Source organism: Ipomoea triloba, chromosome 12, assembly GCF_003576645.1.
Source record: "Ipomoea triloba cultivar NCNSP0323 chromosome 12, ASM357664v1".
In the NCBI taxonomy this organism is placed as follows: Eukaryota; Viridiplantae; Streptophyta; class Magnoliopsida; order Solanales; family Convolvulaceae; genus Ipomoea; species Ipomoea triloba.
Genome location: NC_044927.1, coordinates 22,077,372 through 22,094,751, shown reverse-complemented (window position 1 = coordinate 22,094,751; position 17,380 = coordinate 22,077,372). Strand labels below are relative to the sequence as shown.

At 31.4% G+C, this 17,380-nt stretch overlaps 1 protein-coding gene across 3 annotated transcripts; it reads right to left on the bottom strand.

Moving 5' to 3' along the window:
- Positions 1-9,017: 9,017 nt before the first annotated feature.
- On the bottom strand, positions 9,018-16,256 carry LOC115999119. 3 transcript variants are annotated; one of them, XM_031238894.1, is made up of 15 exons: positions 15,932-16,253; positions 15,606-15,683; positions 15,372-15,421; positions 15,212-15,265; positions 14,907-14,959; positions 14,291-14,363; positions 14,051-14,112; positions 13,465-13,533; positions 12,533-12,638; positions 11,771-11,835; positions 11,066-11,166; positions 10,323-10,418; positions 9,867-9,934; positions 9,651-9,696; positions 9,018-9,372 (listed from the first exon to the last, which is right to left on the bottom strand). In XM_031238894.1, exons 1-15 carry the CDS (start codon positions 16,136-16,138, stop codon positions 9,289-9,291), a joined length of 1,212 nt encoding a protein of 403 aa, XP_031094754.1. In that variant the 5' UTR covers positions 16,139-16,253; the 3' UTR covers positions 9,018-9,288. The 3 variants fall into 3 exon arrangements, with proteins under 3 accessions (XP_031094754.1, XP_031094753.1, XP_031094755.1); XM_031238893.1 differs by having other exon boundaries at positions 11,771-11,841; positions 15,932-16,251; XM_031238895.1 differs by lacking the exons at positions 9,018-9,372; positions 9,651-9,696; positions 9,867-9,934 and adding an exon at positions 9,941-10,116 and having other exon boundaries at positions 11,771-11,841; positions 15,932-16,256.
- Between the last annotated feature and the right edge of the window lie 1,124 nt (positions 16,257-17,380).

Sequence of the window (17,380 nt, the reverse complement as noted above, 5' to 3'; positions counted from 1 at the left end):
AATATTATATTGGATAAATTTTAAAAAATTAAATCTTTATAATAATAGACTAATAGTACTATTAAATATATTAATGAATACAATAACTTGGAGTCTAAGAGTTTAAAGGTCAGATTATATTCATCTCCTCATAGGCGGAGCTACAATGGAAACAATAGTTACCCCCTAACCCCCACCCCCTTATATATACTCATTAGCAGTAACATAGTGTATAAAAACAATATTTATGTACTAGTTATCAAAAAATTAAATTAACTTAGTTGGTTGTAACCTTGGATATGACATAAAAAAGCTTGGGATTGAATCCTATTAGCACCATTTTTGTATATTTTAGTTTCTTTTCTTTATTTTAGCTCTTCCAACCCTTCAATAAATTAAATGTTTTTTTAACATCATTTATGTAGTCCAAAGTTTATATTATACTTCATGGTATTCAAATTAATTTAGAAAATTTTAAAGTTGATCTATTTAAAAGAAAATTAAAAATTAAAGTATTTATGAATATAATGTCTTTTATATTCAAACTATTTTATCTAATTGATTATGTTTTATATTTTGTCATAAATATTTTTATTACATTTCGAAGTGTTTTAAAATTTCACCCTACGGTCCTACCCGAGTATAGTTCTGACTTCGCCCCTAATTATCATATAGTCTATTATAAATATGGTATTATAATTTATAATGTATTTTGTATTTGAACCAGGTGTTTGATATTTTGTCATTAACATTTCTAAGTCATTTGAACTACAAGTCTATGTCTCCACTCACATAATTTTTTTGACTCCGCCCTTACATTTCCTATATTTTTTTTGTCTCAATTCACAACCGAACAAACATTATAGTGTCATTTTAATTAAAAGATTAAAAAAAACCTTTTTTTTTTCTAAAATGGTAGAATAAGGGTCTTATTGTCTTAATCTTTCAATTCCATGTTAGAAACTTAGAATACTAAGTGAACACCGGTTGTAGAGGTAAAAATTTTATACATTTCTTTATTTTGGTTGGTTAATTGACGGGCTAAACAGTGTCCCAAGACATAATTCAAATTAATATAATTATAAAGAAATGTTATAGTGTTGATCAGCACTCCGGCTAGTCTGCTACCTGCACTCCATAAAAATCGTGAAAATGTTTTTATTCACTTTTGATTGTACCCCTTTAGTGTTATTGACGCTTCAGAATTTTTTTTGCATACTATAAGATATTGTAAAAATATGGTACTAATTTCCCTATTAAAAAGAAAAAGTTGAAAATTGGGGAAAGAAAAATCAAGAAATTGACAAATTTTGGCATTGAAAATTGTTGCTGATTCGATCTCCTCCATAATCATCACAAAAGAAAGAGAAATTTGGAGAATTAAGTTAACCAAATTCAAAGAAGAAGATCAGAAGAAAACCCTTTTTAGTTTTGCACAATATATGGTGTATATACAAATACCATATACAAATTATATAAGTTAATTCGTCTTCTAGTCTTCTTCAATTCTCATCTTCATGGCTCCAAATGATCACAGTACAACCTGAAAACCCCATCCATCCCATATAACTTCTCACCTTGCCTTAGCTTCAACAAACATCACATGTATGCATCCTCGTACTCCATATATACAACTAACATTCTAACCAGCTAAGACCAAACTCTTAACTCTCGAATCCTGCATCTTATCCGACCTCTATTATCTGCAACCTACGTTTCGTGAAGAAAGTAAGATTTTTTTAAGAATATGATGTCGATCGTCAGTCGGCTACGGAGTGATTCTGCCAACACAAAAGCATGATGATGCAGCGCCTGAGGATGTAGAACCTCGTCTTGTACTGCTTCGTCATGGTGAGGCAGCGTTTCCGGAAGCTGGTTTTCCGGCGGGTGGTTCTCCGGTGGGAATCCGATGCCGGCGGGAAGAAGTAGGAGAACATGGTGGGTTGTTGGTTGGTTGAGGTAGTTGAATTCAAGAAGCTAGCTAGCTAAGGCTGAGTCGTGGATTGAGTTGAAGGTGTTATAAATAGGCCAAAGATTTTGCCACCCTGGAGGGTCCATTCTAGACTCTAGAGGGTAGGCAGGCTTCACGTACATTATTAAAACAATAAACAATGACCTTTCGCTTCTGGAAATCACACAACTGCCCATACATGTTTCAAACAATTCATGCTGCTAACTTAATAACCATACAGTTAAAAAGTTTAATTTCCAGTAAAAATGATAGGGATCTTCTAGGTTTGTAATCTGAAGTTTTTGATGGGTACAAAAGTCTCCAACCAAGCGTCACCTATCATAATTTTCTCAGAGACTGCTAAGTTCTCTTAAATTTATCACTTACAACAAAACAAAGTCACTCTGTAATTAATGTGACAATATCTGATATGTTTGTTTGCTTGCTTTTTCTTATATATAACTTTTTAATTTCAAATGTCAATCTATTAAAGTTTGTCATATCCAATAATGACTTTGTTAGTTGTAGATGTAGGAGCATATAACATTGTCTTTTTTTTTTAAAGAAAGTAATTTAGGGTTATATATTGTTGAGAGCAATCTCAATCGAATTAGTAAGGTAATTAACTTGATAATGACCAGGGATCGAGTCTCGCTAACGACAGTGTGGGAGCAACTTCTCAAAGTGAAGAACTTTTCTCTGTGTTCAGTTGAGTTACCATGATTTACATTTTATCAAATGCTTTATCAAGCCATTGAAATTAGATATTCAACCTTTTAGGAGGAATTCCACAATTTTAGATAACTTTTACACATTTCTAATTACCGTGAAAAGAATCTGAGCCACATATTTTAATGGTGAATTGGTGCAAGGGTCAGAAAGGTCATTGCACTGCAGGAACTATTTTAGTGTACGATAATTTTGACTTACGTGCCCCCACCACAAAAGCCAAATAACCAACCGCCAAGGGCAATGAGAGGGCGGGTGTAGGGCTCCACGTAGCTGAAGATGTGTGAACGGGTCCCACTACGCATTAACTACTCTGAGTGCCACGTCAGTATTTTCTTGTTTGCTGGCCCCACACAACTTTCTCTTTTATTAAATACCCAAGTTAAAAAAAAGAAGATTCATCAGTGGGCCGGCAAAGCCGAAGTTATTTTATCGCCTCTCTTGCACGTGGGATTTTGACCATTTAACATTTTTTTCTTTAGTTTTAGATTAGAGGGAGTGTAAATTAAAATTGTAACATTTTATGATGGTTTGATTCGCAAAAAATATTCGAGAATAAATAAAATTAAAATTTTATGAAAAATAAATTATCAAGAATATTATTTTTATTGTTTAATATGCCCCTTACTGCCCCTACAAAATAACAATGATAATAACAGCAATAGTGATTTTTAAATTAAAATATTATAATTTATATATAAATTAGAATATCATAAATTAAAATATTATAATTATATATCTTATTATAATAATATAATAAAAATTATTATATATTTTTGGTTTAAAGGTAATTAAGAAAGTTTTATGAGGACAAATTCACCCTATTAAGTGATAAATTGCTCTCGATGTAAATAAAATATCAATGTTGAGCATTGGAAAACTTTTTCCTAATATTTAAGAAAACATTTTCTGGTGAAAAAAGCTTTCTGTGAACCAAATTGATGAATATTCAATTTTAATCAAATTTAAAGAAAAACATTTTATTTGAAAACAGTTTTCCATCTAACCAAACAATTATGGGCTAAAAGATTTATATTACATTATTACGTATTGAACTTGAATTAAAATAGGTAATGAATAATTTAAAAATTAAAATATTATAATGACCAATAGCGCTAGTCGGATTTAACACTGAAAAACTAACAATAGATTTCATGGTAAAACATATAGTAGACTTAAATGGTTATATTGCTTCAACTTGTTCAGTATAAATTTAGAGCTTGTCCTCTAATTGTTACAACGACTAAGTATATATACTTTTTTTTTTGGTAAATTTACAGGGTCTTTCTCTCCGCCCTTTTAAGGGTCCGGGGTCCACCCACAATCGTCACTTGTGGGGAATTGAACCCGGATTTTCCCGAAATTTCTCCCCACAAAGAGAGCTCACTTGCCACTTGAGCTACCCCACCGGGTTACTAAGTATATATATTAGGCTAATAACAAATACAACAACTATTAGTAATTGGATTAATTCCAGTTGCAATGGATACAAGTCGTCATACAACAATTTCTACATTAAGGCTATGTTTGGCAAACCTAGCTGAAAAGGTAACTGAAAGCTGAAAAGTAGTTGAAAACTGAAAAGCTATAAGTTCGAAACTGAAATCTGAAGAGCGTTAAGCTAGCTGTTATGCTTAAAATAGCTTTTTGATAAGCTGATAAATGTAAAAAAACTAAAAAGAACATCTTTATACAATTTAAATAGTTTTAAATTTAAATAGGTTTATTTATATATTAAAATATAAAATAGTGAAATCAATATATGTTAATAAAATATAAAGTAAGAACATATATTTGAAAACATATAAAGTAAAACAAAATGTTTATAATTTATAAGATTAGTTCATACAAAAATCAATGTTTAAACACAAATGTCAAATTGAAATTACAACCAAACATATTGAATAGACAAAGTCAAAAAGGTTTTAATTGGGAATGGTAAATGATGTCATTATATTTCTTTAAAATAATAAGGTTAAAGATGGAAAAAAGGTTAGGAAGCTACTAGCTTATTTTGAAACGCTACCTAAGGTAGCGTTAAAAAATAAGCTCTTATTGTAAGCTACTAGCTTATTTTAGGAACATTATCAAACAGAGCTTATTTTAGGAGTTTATAACTTATTTTAAGTTACTACTATAAGTTCTGTTTGGTAATGTTCCTAAAATAAGCTAGTAGCTTACAATAAGAGCTTATTTTAATAAACTACTTTAAGTAGCTTTTCAAAAATAAGCTAATAGCTTTTTAATTTTTTTTGTTCCAATCTTTACCTTTATTATTTTAAATAAATTGCATCTTTTACCCATCCCAATTAAAATCATTTTGGTCTTTCCTCTTTAATATTTTTGGTTGTAATTTCAATTTAACATTTGTATGTATGAACATTAATTGTTGTATGAACAAATTTTATGAAATATAAATATTTTGTTTTACTTTATATTCTCAAATATATGTTCTTACTTTATATTTTATTAAAATATATCGGTTTCATTATTCTATATTAAACAAACCTATTTAAATTTTATGAAGATGTCCTTTTTAGTCTTTTTACATTTATCAGCTTATCAAAAATTTAATTTTATCAAACACTTTTAAACATAACAAATACTTAACAGCACTTCAGATTTCAGCTTCTAACTTATAGTTTTTCAGCTTTCAGCTATGTTTGCCAAACATAACCTAAGTGCAACGGGTCTTGTATTATGTGTTTGTATTAACTCCTAGTTTTGACCATTACTGTTAATGTTTCATTTCTTTGACTATTTAATCGTTGTAGTAATGCTTCGAATTGGACATAAGTACTTATCTCCTGTCAATATATATATATATATATATATATATATATATATATATATATATAATGGTTCAGGTGTGAGAAAAGGTTTTCGTGCAGTTACGCACCTTAAGCATTAAAATAGCACACATTAAGTAAACAATTTACTCACCTTAAACATACAAGCCACGCGCACCTAAAACTTTAGGCTGACGTGCCTTAAGTACACAAACCACATACCTAAAGTTTTAAAATGACGCACCTTAAGTTTCAACAATTCATGCACCTTAAGAAGGAAAACAACTCACTTTAAGAAGGAAAATCACGCATCTTAAGCTTTAAGTTCACACGCCTTAAGTTTCAACACTAACGCACCTTAAGAATAAAAATCATGCACCTTAAGAAGGAAAATTACGCACTAAGCAACTGCACAACTGCACCTGAGAAGGTCAACCATACGAGAACTCATATATATATATATAAACAAATCCTTAGGAGAGAAATAAGAATCAATCTCAACCTTGCATCTGAAAAAATTTGACGGATCTGATCAATTTTTTTTTTTTAAATATGGCGGCAATTTCGTAATTATTACCAATTTTACTATACAAACTTGAACACTAAAATCTGCAATTCTCAGAGTTTTTCAGGTTTGCACATTTAGTATTTAACATTTTACATATATAGTATTAAAAGATTGAACTTGCAAAAATGCGAAAGTGTATTGCACTTAAGGTTTCGATTTTAGAGTTCATGACCAAATTTTTTGTTTTATGCATAGAAGGGAGTGAGTTCGAGTATCAGTGGAGGCAATATTGACTCTTTGTGCTTTAATTGAGAAAATAGATATGAACAAATACTACATTGTAACGGAGTCAATAGTACTTGCATACTTAAATCCTCCGTACTAAAGTAGCTAGAGCTAGTCTTACAAGACTATTTATACATAATGTGTATACCTAACACGTACAAGTGAACTATGCATGAATTGAAGATATATAGTGGAGTTGATGGTAAAGTAACCCTGGCCTAAATAATCAATCACCACGTGCAGCACAAAAATGGCTTCAATGCCAAGAAAAATAAAATTTCAAAGCACCAAGCTAAGATTTCGAAGTTCGAACTTTAAACGCCTCCGCTAGTTGATCTATGACCAAGAAGTAGAAAATACTCCGTAATAATTTTACTTTCGTTATTTACATTTTAAAAAAAGGCAAATGCCATTCCTTATTGTTTACTATGATATAATTTCTTAAAATATTATATATGAAGATAATTTATCTTAAATTTTGTAATAATTTTACCTCAACCAAGTTGGTTAGGGCAATTGACTTATTGACATTTTCGATTTGAACTAGTAGACAACTTAAACAGGTTTGTCGATCTCCTTGTTATCCTATACTGATTAGGGTAACAAGGTGAACTTCACCTATGACGTTTCTTTAATTTGTCGGTCATAATATGAGTTTCACTCAAAGTGTATCTTCAAGTAGCGATTCTTGGAATTCCTGTAAATTAAATGAAATTTTTTTTATTTAATTACATTTGGATTATATTTTAGGGGAATTTATATTTCTTTTCAGTATTTATGAATATGAAAATAAGAAACTCATCATTTTGTTTGCAAGCCCCAAAACACTGAAACAGACAATATCAAACAGATATCACCGAAGTAGGGCCCATCTTATCATCGCTGATGTGGCAAAGCATCTCGGCTGCCCGCCGTATATTCCCTTTTATCATAATAAAAAAAAAATAGTTTCTTTTTTTTTTTAAACAAAAAAAAACAGTTTCTAATTTTTATTTATTTTATATTCCTTTGATAAGAGAATTTTAAGTGGTCTTGTACTCTTGTACCACTTCTTGCTTGTAAATTGATGGATTCATCATAAATTAATCATGTAAAAATTTATATGACAATAATTTTTATTTATTCTATATTTATTATTTATTTGCTAATTGATATTACAACAAATTAATTATGTAATATTATATATAATTTGTTGTTGCTGATGATGATATATAATTTGTCTTTTAATTATTTTAGATTTAGATTTATTAGACGCTCAAACGTTAAAAACTTATGGAATTGTGTTGTAATTTATGACGTGATGTTTTGCTACTTATTTTTGTCTGGAGTATCAGTTCTATACTTTCTCAAATATTTTCACTCTAAAAAATTTAAGCATCCACCACCAATCGGGATGTCATCACACTATATGCTATTATTACTACAAACTTAATTTAATCTCTATATAAGCAATGAGGGATGTTAATCGATTATAATTTTATTCATACAATATACCGTCATAAATTTACAACTAATAATTTATTTATCAGTACACTATTATTAAGTGCGGTAAGTCAAATAGTGCCGAATGCTAACCAAATGAACTTGTATAAAAAGTCAATAACATGACATCCATTTATACAATATTACAATGTATAAGATGGGATTCGAAGTTGAATAAATAATTTTGAAAACTAACTCAATTATATTAAGATATTTTAAGATAATTTTGAAAACTTAACTCAATTATATTAAGATATTTTAAGATTATAATTTGATTATTCAATTAGCTTATGTGTCACAATCACATTATAAATATATAAGACTAATGCGTTTTAAGGTCCACAATGTTTCAAAGGGATTTGGTGGAAGAGATGACTAAATATATATATTTGTAATTTTGGATTTACATGCGTAATTCATTGTACTATGACACAGATTATATTATTGAATAAAGAAGAAAAATAGATGTCACGCCATGATCCTCTACCTTCCATTGAATTAGTCTTCTTAGGGTTGCTTTTGCATTTCTAGTTTCTACACCCCGTTTGCCGCTTCTAGATGACGCCTCGTGCAAAAAAACAGCATTATTTATTTTGCCCAAAAATAAATAAAAATAATAATGTTTATCCAAACCTATCAAATTACAAAATTACTCTTAACACTTATTTATTTGAATAATGCTAGAGATTCTTAATTTTTTTTTTTCGTCCAATCCATCTCTCATGATGTGGCAACACCTAATTGTTAACTAAATTCTATTTTAAATTAGTGGTAGGGTCAATCAATTCTGACACCCAATGAATGAATGAGAGAAAATATTAGAAGTAAAATTTAAGAGGGGAAAAAATTATTTTCCTATTTATTTATTTAGAGCAAATTCTATCTTAACTCATTATTTAGTTTTACTTTTTCAATTTTGTCATATTACATCCTTAACTTTTATTTACTTGTCACAATTAATCCTCATTTTAAATTTGTCATTCTATAAATATGACTAATATGTAATTTTGTTATTCAATTATAAATGTTTGAAAGAGGAAGAGAAAAATTGCATATTAGAGCAAGAAACTTAGCTTGAATGATAAAATTATATGTTACTATGTTAATTATTTTTATTAAACAGTGAAATGATAAAAATTTAAACATGAAGTAATTCTAGCAATAGGCAAAATTAAAAGAAAACGATTAAATGTGCCGATATACCTTCATGGCTACATGTCACTAAAGTTATCATAACAATATCTATATTTTATATTTGTTGTTAACTATGGGTTGACAATGCTACTAGAAAATATTCTGTAATAATTCGAGCAATGACCCAACAAAATCATCAAAGCAGTTTCTTGCATATCATCATTGCTTCATCATGACTATAATGATTACAGTTTTCTATGCTTTATCCAAGATATTTGTCCATTTGATGCTGTTTGTTGAGTTCATTTCTCTAATTTTAGAGCAATACAATACTATAAAAAGAAAACATGTTTCACATCCTTTATAATTGGAAACCAAACCTCCAGGTTGTATACTGTATTCTGTGTCTCCATCGGAACTGTTTGAGCTTTTTATTGTTTTAGGTGATAATACTTGTCTAGCAGCTTCTCAGTGTACTCTCCAAAAGTTAGAGAGCCATCGGAGGAGGCGATCAACTGCAAATAAAATACAACAAATCATAATAATTCAAGAAAGTGTAATACAAGTAAAAATAATAATAATAAAAAATAAAATACAAAACTATAAGATTATAAGTTCAATCTCTAAACCCGTTATCTAAACCCGTTATATATAATTAAAGAGGAAGGAAATCAATGGAAATAATGAAAGATATTGAAATCTCTCACTAGGAATTTAGAATGCCCTTTATTTATGGTTCACATCTTTAAAGGCATGGTGTTCTGGAAATGGATTTACAATGCCAAATACATACCTCCTTGTGAATATGTACCACATCTGGGAAATTTAGCTTTTCGTCCCTGAAATTATTGAAATTGTAGGGATCAAACATTAATAAAATTAATAAAGGCTCTTGAATGCTTAACAAAGATACATGGCACACAAGCATAGCAGAGAGTTAAACTGGTTGGTATATATACACACTAGTATCAATTCATGAACGGGGTTCCCTTGTTGCGAATAGACATACCAGTCAGGCTGCATGAACAAGGCAAATGTTGAACGATCAACACCAGATGCATCCTCCCCTTTTGGAGCCTGTGAAGTTATGCGCATCCATTTTATAAGTAGAATAAGTCAGCACAAAGAGGTTTCAGTTCAAGATGACTTGTATGCAGTTCTGCTACAAAATAAAGTTACCCAGTGGGGGCTCAAGGGTTAGCCTAGGCTTAAGACCCTTTCTAGGCACATGGTCTGGGACCAAATCCTATTTTCCCATCCTTCAGATGTACCAAAAAAGAAGAGAGGGAGACCAAGTAAGAAAGAAAATATGTTACAGCAATATGCATGAGAAGCAGAACAAACCGTTTGCTTTCCCCTGTAATTTTGGCACAATACCTCCCCCCCAAAAACCTTTACAACTATTGGGTTGCTTTTGTACCAAAAACACTGCAAGTTAGTGAAGAAGGGAAATGGTGAAAAATACCCGGACACAATGTGGTGTTGCACAGAGCTGACCTCTTGACAGTATCTCAGTTGTCTCACCAATTTGGTATGCTATTTCATCTTCACCATATTCCACCTAAAAAAGTTCAAAACAGACAAGTAGAAGCATTCCTAATTCCTATAAGCATGATGTGTCAAAGATCAGTATAAGGCTTCCATGTAGCCAACTTCAACTAGATTGGAATTAAGATTAACCATGATTAGAGTGCATATGCTTTTGTTCAGATTAACCAAGATTACTAGTTGCCTCTAAAGTGCATATGATTATCTTTTTCACTTCCCTCTTGAATGCTAAGAGAGACATTCTAACCTTCTGACTGCACTCAGTCTAGACTTATTCATTTTGTCAAATTTCATTGACAATGTCATTTCTCTAGAATCCAAGGTTGATACACTTTCAATAACTAGTGTCCACTTGCCTCTTTTCCTTCTCTTTTCTACCTTTTGAGCGTCTTTATCATATAAAGAACAAGAGAGGGCAATATCCTACAATATGATTCATATTCCAACACACTTTTTTGGGAAGGTGTTAGTTTAATGGACTCTACATACTTAAATGACTAAATATCAGGCCTATGAAATGTTCTGGATTTTATACACATCAGCAATTTCAACAAAAAAGTGATTAATTTAAGCAATGAAGAATCACCAGTGCAGGGATACACACACACACACACACACAAAACCATCATTTCTCTATATCACAAGCACAAGAAAATATACTTTGACTATTTGACCAGTACGTGTTTTTATATAAAGGCCAGCAGCAATATCAGGGCAATGTATTTCTACACCATCTCTCATAAATATGCCACATGTAAGACCTACATGTTGAATTCAAGCTTTAATCAGAGAGACAGACTGATGAAAAAGAAAAAGAAAGAGTAACATATAGAGATATTCTTTTAATAAAATGAGAGAAAACAATGTCTTATTACAGTCATATAGTGGTATCTCTAACGCTTTGAAGGTGAGTGTTCAAGGTTAACTTAGGCTTCAATAATTTTGCAAAGGTGGATATTCAAAATCAACCTAGATTTCAAATAGTTTTTAAACACTGTTCACAAGGAAACTCTGATATTGAAATTCATTCTTTGTATTGACATACAGGGTTTACAAGGTTCAATTGCATGCATTTCTCTATTGTCCCCTTGTGGACAATATATGTATTTTGTAGGCATTAAAAAGTAGCCAATTCAACATTTTACTCCAGATCTGGCTTTCATCAATGTGAGCTAAATAGCTAATAGTGATACTAATTCATAAAAATCCTTTGAAGTGGCAGTCCAGTTTCAGTTTTAAATTAACAGACAGAATATGGATAGTAAAATCAATAACATAAGTGGGGTATGTGGAATGTACAGCAAAAAGTGGCAAATATTTATAAGTTCAAAGAATGGAGCTGAGGAATTCTAGAAGTTAGATTACCTGTCAGTGAACCATGATCAGTATGCCAACCACACCAAGATGACATGGATTCATCAGCTTGGTAGCTGCTACTGCAAAAAATAAATAAATAAATAAATAATCCATAACAATTAAAATAAATAAATAATTAATTAATTAATTAATTAAATTATAAATATAGAGATCTCATATCCATTTTCTTCCTTCTAAAACAGTGAATACAAAACTATAATTATATTTTGAAGAGATCTAGAGGACCAACAAAATAGGAAATCTAATAGAATTCATAAATGTTACAAGAACAATATACAATCACAAATCAACCATAAAGTCACAAATATTGTCAAAGGCCATTATCTCAACATCCAAAAACTTCTAGTGAATGACTAAATTCCATATTGAGATATGACATTTTATAATACTCTGCTGGCTACAAACCGGTGATGATACGATAAAGAAAAAAGATGATGACTTTAAAAATTTTGGACAAAGAGTTTGTCCTATATGTGTATTTTATAGTAGTTGATAACTGGCACTGAATTGTGACTACAAATTAATCGAAACAAAGGAAACTGGTGGAAAAAAATATTTTAATAAAAGCTTCAAGCCAACAGTCAACTCAATTAACCATTTTAGGAAAATAGAAAAGCCCAAGTTGTCAAATAGCTTTGTCATTGTTCTGACTCTGTCTTTAGTCTTCTGCCAAGTGCCATTTACTTAACCCACAACATAAACTGAAAGCATAACAGCATAACTGGTACAGAAGAGATAATATAAGATTACCTTTTCTGGGCAGGGAAATAGTAAAGCAATCGGCCTTTATGACATCTAGAACGATGAAGTATCTGTTCAAGGCCATCAGTTTCATTTGTTTTTATCCTGCTGGATACTGCACCAATTAAGTAAATGGAACTCAAAAATCTGTGTTGGAAGAAATAAAATTTAACTCAATGCCCTCCTGCATCATGCAGACATGCAGGTAAGGGAAAGGAGTAATATGTCACCATACCTCAGTTAATTTACTTATCATTGTACAGAAAGTGAAACATACTGGCAAATAGATAACTCAAATTACATAGCAACAGGAACACAGACTATGGAAGACCTTTTCTGTGTTGTGTACTGGGATGGAGGGGTAACATTCAAGGACAGTCTATTTGGGTATAACTCAAATCCTCTTAGCCAGGTATTGATATTTCACATAATTGACAATTTCTCCACTTTGAGTCCTTGGAAATTTTAATTAAAAAATTAGCTTATTCAAAATGACACCTAGGCAATGAAACCATTAAATATTTTGTTAATAAATCACAAATCCATTTTAGACTCCAAACAGACACAAAGGATTCATTAAAGATGCCATTACTCAAACACGCACCATGCTGGTTGCTATCAATGCCTCATGTTTGTAATTTGAAGCTCTAACATTCTTTAATAAGATACAGTGAGCTGGCTCACAATGTATTATGAGCTCTGCCTTATGTAGCTCTAATAAAAATTAAATATGGGCCCATCATCCATATCATATTTATTAACTAGGAGCGAATGGGTCACCCAGCAATGTGAGTCTTGAAAATTCTTATAGTCTAAAAGGGAACCCAAAGACTACAAACAACAGCCAATGGCCTTCAGTTCATTACCCAGCAAGACAAAAGAACAAAAAAGAAAACTCATTCATCTAAAAAAATAGAGCAACTCAAGCATTAAGAACTTACCGTATCGGTCACAGTGATGAGCCAACAGCAACCCAACATCCAGAATCATCTTTCCAAGGGCTTTAAAAGCTGCATAGTGAAAATAAATATTCAGAAATCATAAATCAACCAAGCATGTTAACTGGGTAAGATGGTGTGGCACTGATACCATGCCACAAACTCTACATCAAAACTAACAAATACTTCATGTCTTCATATGTGTCAACTAATCACGAGCTTTACCCAAATAACTTTCCAAATAAAAGAATGAAGAACGAATAAATTTTCCTTAAATTTAGAAATTTAGTATTATAAAAACTGTTTAAGATTCATGAACAAAAAAAACTAATTGCAGAACCAACAGTTGGCTAAACATTGATGTCAAATTAACCTCTACAGTACAAGGATTGATTAAAACAGGATCATATGATGCCTATGAAAATATAGACTATTTAGGTGTTGCTATTCTATCAACAACATTGAATGAAGTAGAGATACCATCTGTAATCAAGTATCAAGCAAATTTGTATTTGAAATAGACCAAAAAAAAGTGCAATGCAAATAAATAAATTTTGAGTTTATAGATAGATGAATAGATAAAATATACCCATCTCAAGTTCTGGCAGAGCGCTATGGGGCCATATATTTCGTCCACAATATGATGAATATCTAGAAGGACAGAGAAGACATAATCTTTACAAGGATAGTAAAGAACATAATCTTTAAGCAATATGAAATATATAACTGCCGAAACTCAAAGGTGACATGCAAAAATTTTACAGATTTGATACATGGAAATTAATCAGAGGTATGACTATAGCATGTATATTAAAGAAGAGATCTTAACCGTTCAATAAGGGATTTCTCAGTTGTAGGCACATCAAATACTGGATTTGCATAGAAGGATCCTTTCAGTGTATCTGCGTAATAAACATCAAGTAGCAGTGAGAAAGTCCAAGGAAACATGAAATATATGTTAAGTTTCAGAAAACAGCACCTATAAAGACACCATGCGTGATGTGAGCATGTGCAAATCAGGCAACAGAGAGCAGGTTAAAGTGTTAAACATAACATGAGATGCATATAAATTTAATAATTTATAGAAAACATCCATAGATAAATAGATGGTGCATATGCATGCCATGTGTGTATCACACACTAATGAAGTTTATGAGTAAAAGTAAAATAATCACTGCTTCAAAGCCCCTTTTTTTTATTTATTAAAAAAAAGTAGCAATATGTCCACAGGCCGAAAAAATTATCACAATCCATTTAATATTTCATTATAAGATAAAGGGATGAAATGCCCTCTATCGGAGGTTCTTTTATTTCATTTGTTAGTCACCAACGTGTTGTAAATTGTAATGATCACATATTCACATAATAACTTTGACATGTAAAACTTCTCAAGTGAATTCTATGGTTTTCTCTTTCTCAACCATTACAAGAACAGTCAATTCTACCTGGCTTTCCAGATTCAAGCTTCTCCTTTCCATGACTCCATCCAAAGTTATACCTGGCATAAGTCCCAAGGCCATAGCAAATCTAAGATTAAATGGTGAATAAAGGAAAATAAAATCCCCAAGCACAAACTTGCATATGGAGTTCAATACAGACAGCACGAGGATGGCAGCCATTAGGGATGGAACAAACAACCAAATATTAGAGAATAGCAATGCATTCATTCATAGAACAATGAAAAAAAAAAAAAAACACACACACACACACACTATGATTTAAGGATTGATCATGGGATAAGTTTAGTTACCTACTATGAGGATCTTCCAGCTCCTGTTTCACACTTTCTGGCAGGTTGGCTAATCTGATAAGAAACAATTTCTTTACAACTCACTCTTTATAATGTTATATCCAAATAATACATCACATATATCTATGGTGCAGAACTGCAGTCAAGAATATATTCTTACCTAGGTGAAAGAAGAAGTAGGTTTCGACGCAATAAAGTATACTCAGGAACCTACAAAAACAAAAAGGATGAGAAAGCAAAACATATATAACAAGCTGACATCATACTGATAATGCAGCTTCAATAATCTGACAGCCAAATTACAATTACAACTTTCTATCTATCTATAGCAGCCAACTAGTAAATTGTAAAATAAAAGATTAACAGATGTATTGTGTAAATATCATTTCCTTACATCTGAAATTGACAGAATTCCAAGGCTGTTCGGCCCAAAGCCCTCTTCAATTTTCGCCGATAAGTCAGCATTCTTATCCTGATTCAATCAATAATTCATCAGAAATGAAACCATCAGTAAACCTACACAAGTTGGCACCAGAATAACGTAATGCATATCCGCACGCATACGCTCTACCGAATTTAAACACTGAAACGTGAACGGAACAGGATTTCAAAAAACGCACGCTTCTTTTGAAAGAGGAAAAAAAAAACTCGATACTGAGAGCCGTGCAGCTCTTCAATAATCTGACTTATCGGTGATGACACCAAGCCGAGAAAACTCACCTTGAGCTCGGTATAGGATATCGTAACCGTACGAACCGTGTGCGATGGAACTTGGGAGGAGCACGACGCCATTGCTGCAAAAGCTCGGCGAGTAATTCTTCGGTACGGCGGCAAATACTGAGAACATTGCGCGGGAAAACTGGTATGCGGGAATTTGGATAGAGAAGGTGGCGTTGAAGTTGAAGGACAGAGAAGAGAATACTTCATTTATTCTGATATACTGTCCTCGTTTCAAATGATTCTTCGAATCAATTTGTGTAAACGCAGAGAAAAGAAGAAAATTATAGAAATGGAAATTTCGAATTTATGCTTTTGTTTTTTGGCGTCCTAGTTGAATTTATTTATGCTTTGGTTGACTGTGACTTGAGAAAGTCGCTGTCAAACAATTTAAATATAAAGTCGCTGCCGTGGATGCTCAAAAAATCAAAGGGAATTGTATAAGTTAATTGTATATACCACTCACAAATTTAACACCTTTTGACGTTATAAAATTGAATAGATTAAGATGTAATTCATAAAAAAAAACATATTAAAACTTGATATGCGAGAAGAAGTAGTAGACGTTGAGACACTGATTTTAAAACATAATTCTCGTATTAAAAACTTACGAGTTAATTATTATGAACACATTTTCAATTGAGGTTATATAATTTACAGATTATTATACAAGAATAAAGTTACTAATCTAAATGAAACTGTGGCCAACAAAAGATTAATAGAGAAACTCATCCAACTTTATGATGAGTATTAGGACTCTATGTAGTTGAGTCATAGTATGAGTCTCTGTCTCAGTAGACTTGTGATTCATTTGGTATATATATATTTATGTAATCTGTACAGTTTAGGGTTTCGGGCCTGTTTCGATGAAAGCCCACAAAAGGGCCAAAGCACAACAAGCCTACCCATCATCAGCCAACCCCCCTCCCATGCGAAAGGATCAGGAAGGAAGAAACATTTTGCGGTATCGTATAGTTGAGAAAGGTTGAGAAAGGTTTCATTTAGGAGCGCTCTTTTCATCCAACTAGTTTTATCGTAATAGAAGAAAAAGAATCAGAACGCCCAAAAACTCCCAGAACACTTTAATACAATATTAGGACTCTATGTAGTTGACTCATACTATGACTCAACTACATAGAGTCCTAATAATGAGGAAGTAAAAATTAATTTGGAAGCAAAAGAAGTAAAAATTAAATACGATTTTATATATCCTTTTTGAATAATATGGTTTGGAAATATATATCTCGCAATTTATGGGGGAAATAGAAGTTTTATTGGTGTACTTTATTTGGCAAAGTTTTAATTAGTTTGATTTTTCCCTTTTATTTATTGAATATCTTAAACAATTAAAACTTATCAAAACAATTAAGACTTATCGCCTCATGGAGTAAGAAGTTTGTTAAGTGGCAAATGTATTTGTCAAAGATTAAAAAGAAGCCATATTTTAGTCCA

Coding starts and splice junctions, on each gene's coding strand:
- LOC115999119 (XM_031238893.1), bottom strand. CDS start 16,138: ATGAAGTATTCTCTTCTCTGTCCTTCAACTTCAACGCCACCTTCTCTA. Junction 15,266..15,371: donor CTACTTCTTCTTTCACCTAG/GTAAGAATATAT, acceptor GTTTCTTATCAG/ATTAGCCAACCTGCCAGAAA. Junction 13,534..14,050: donor TCTGCCAGAACTTGAGATGG/GTATATTTTATC, acceptor TTCACTATGCAG/CTTTTAAAGCCCTTGGAAAG.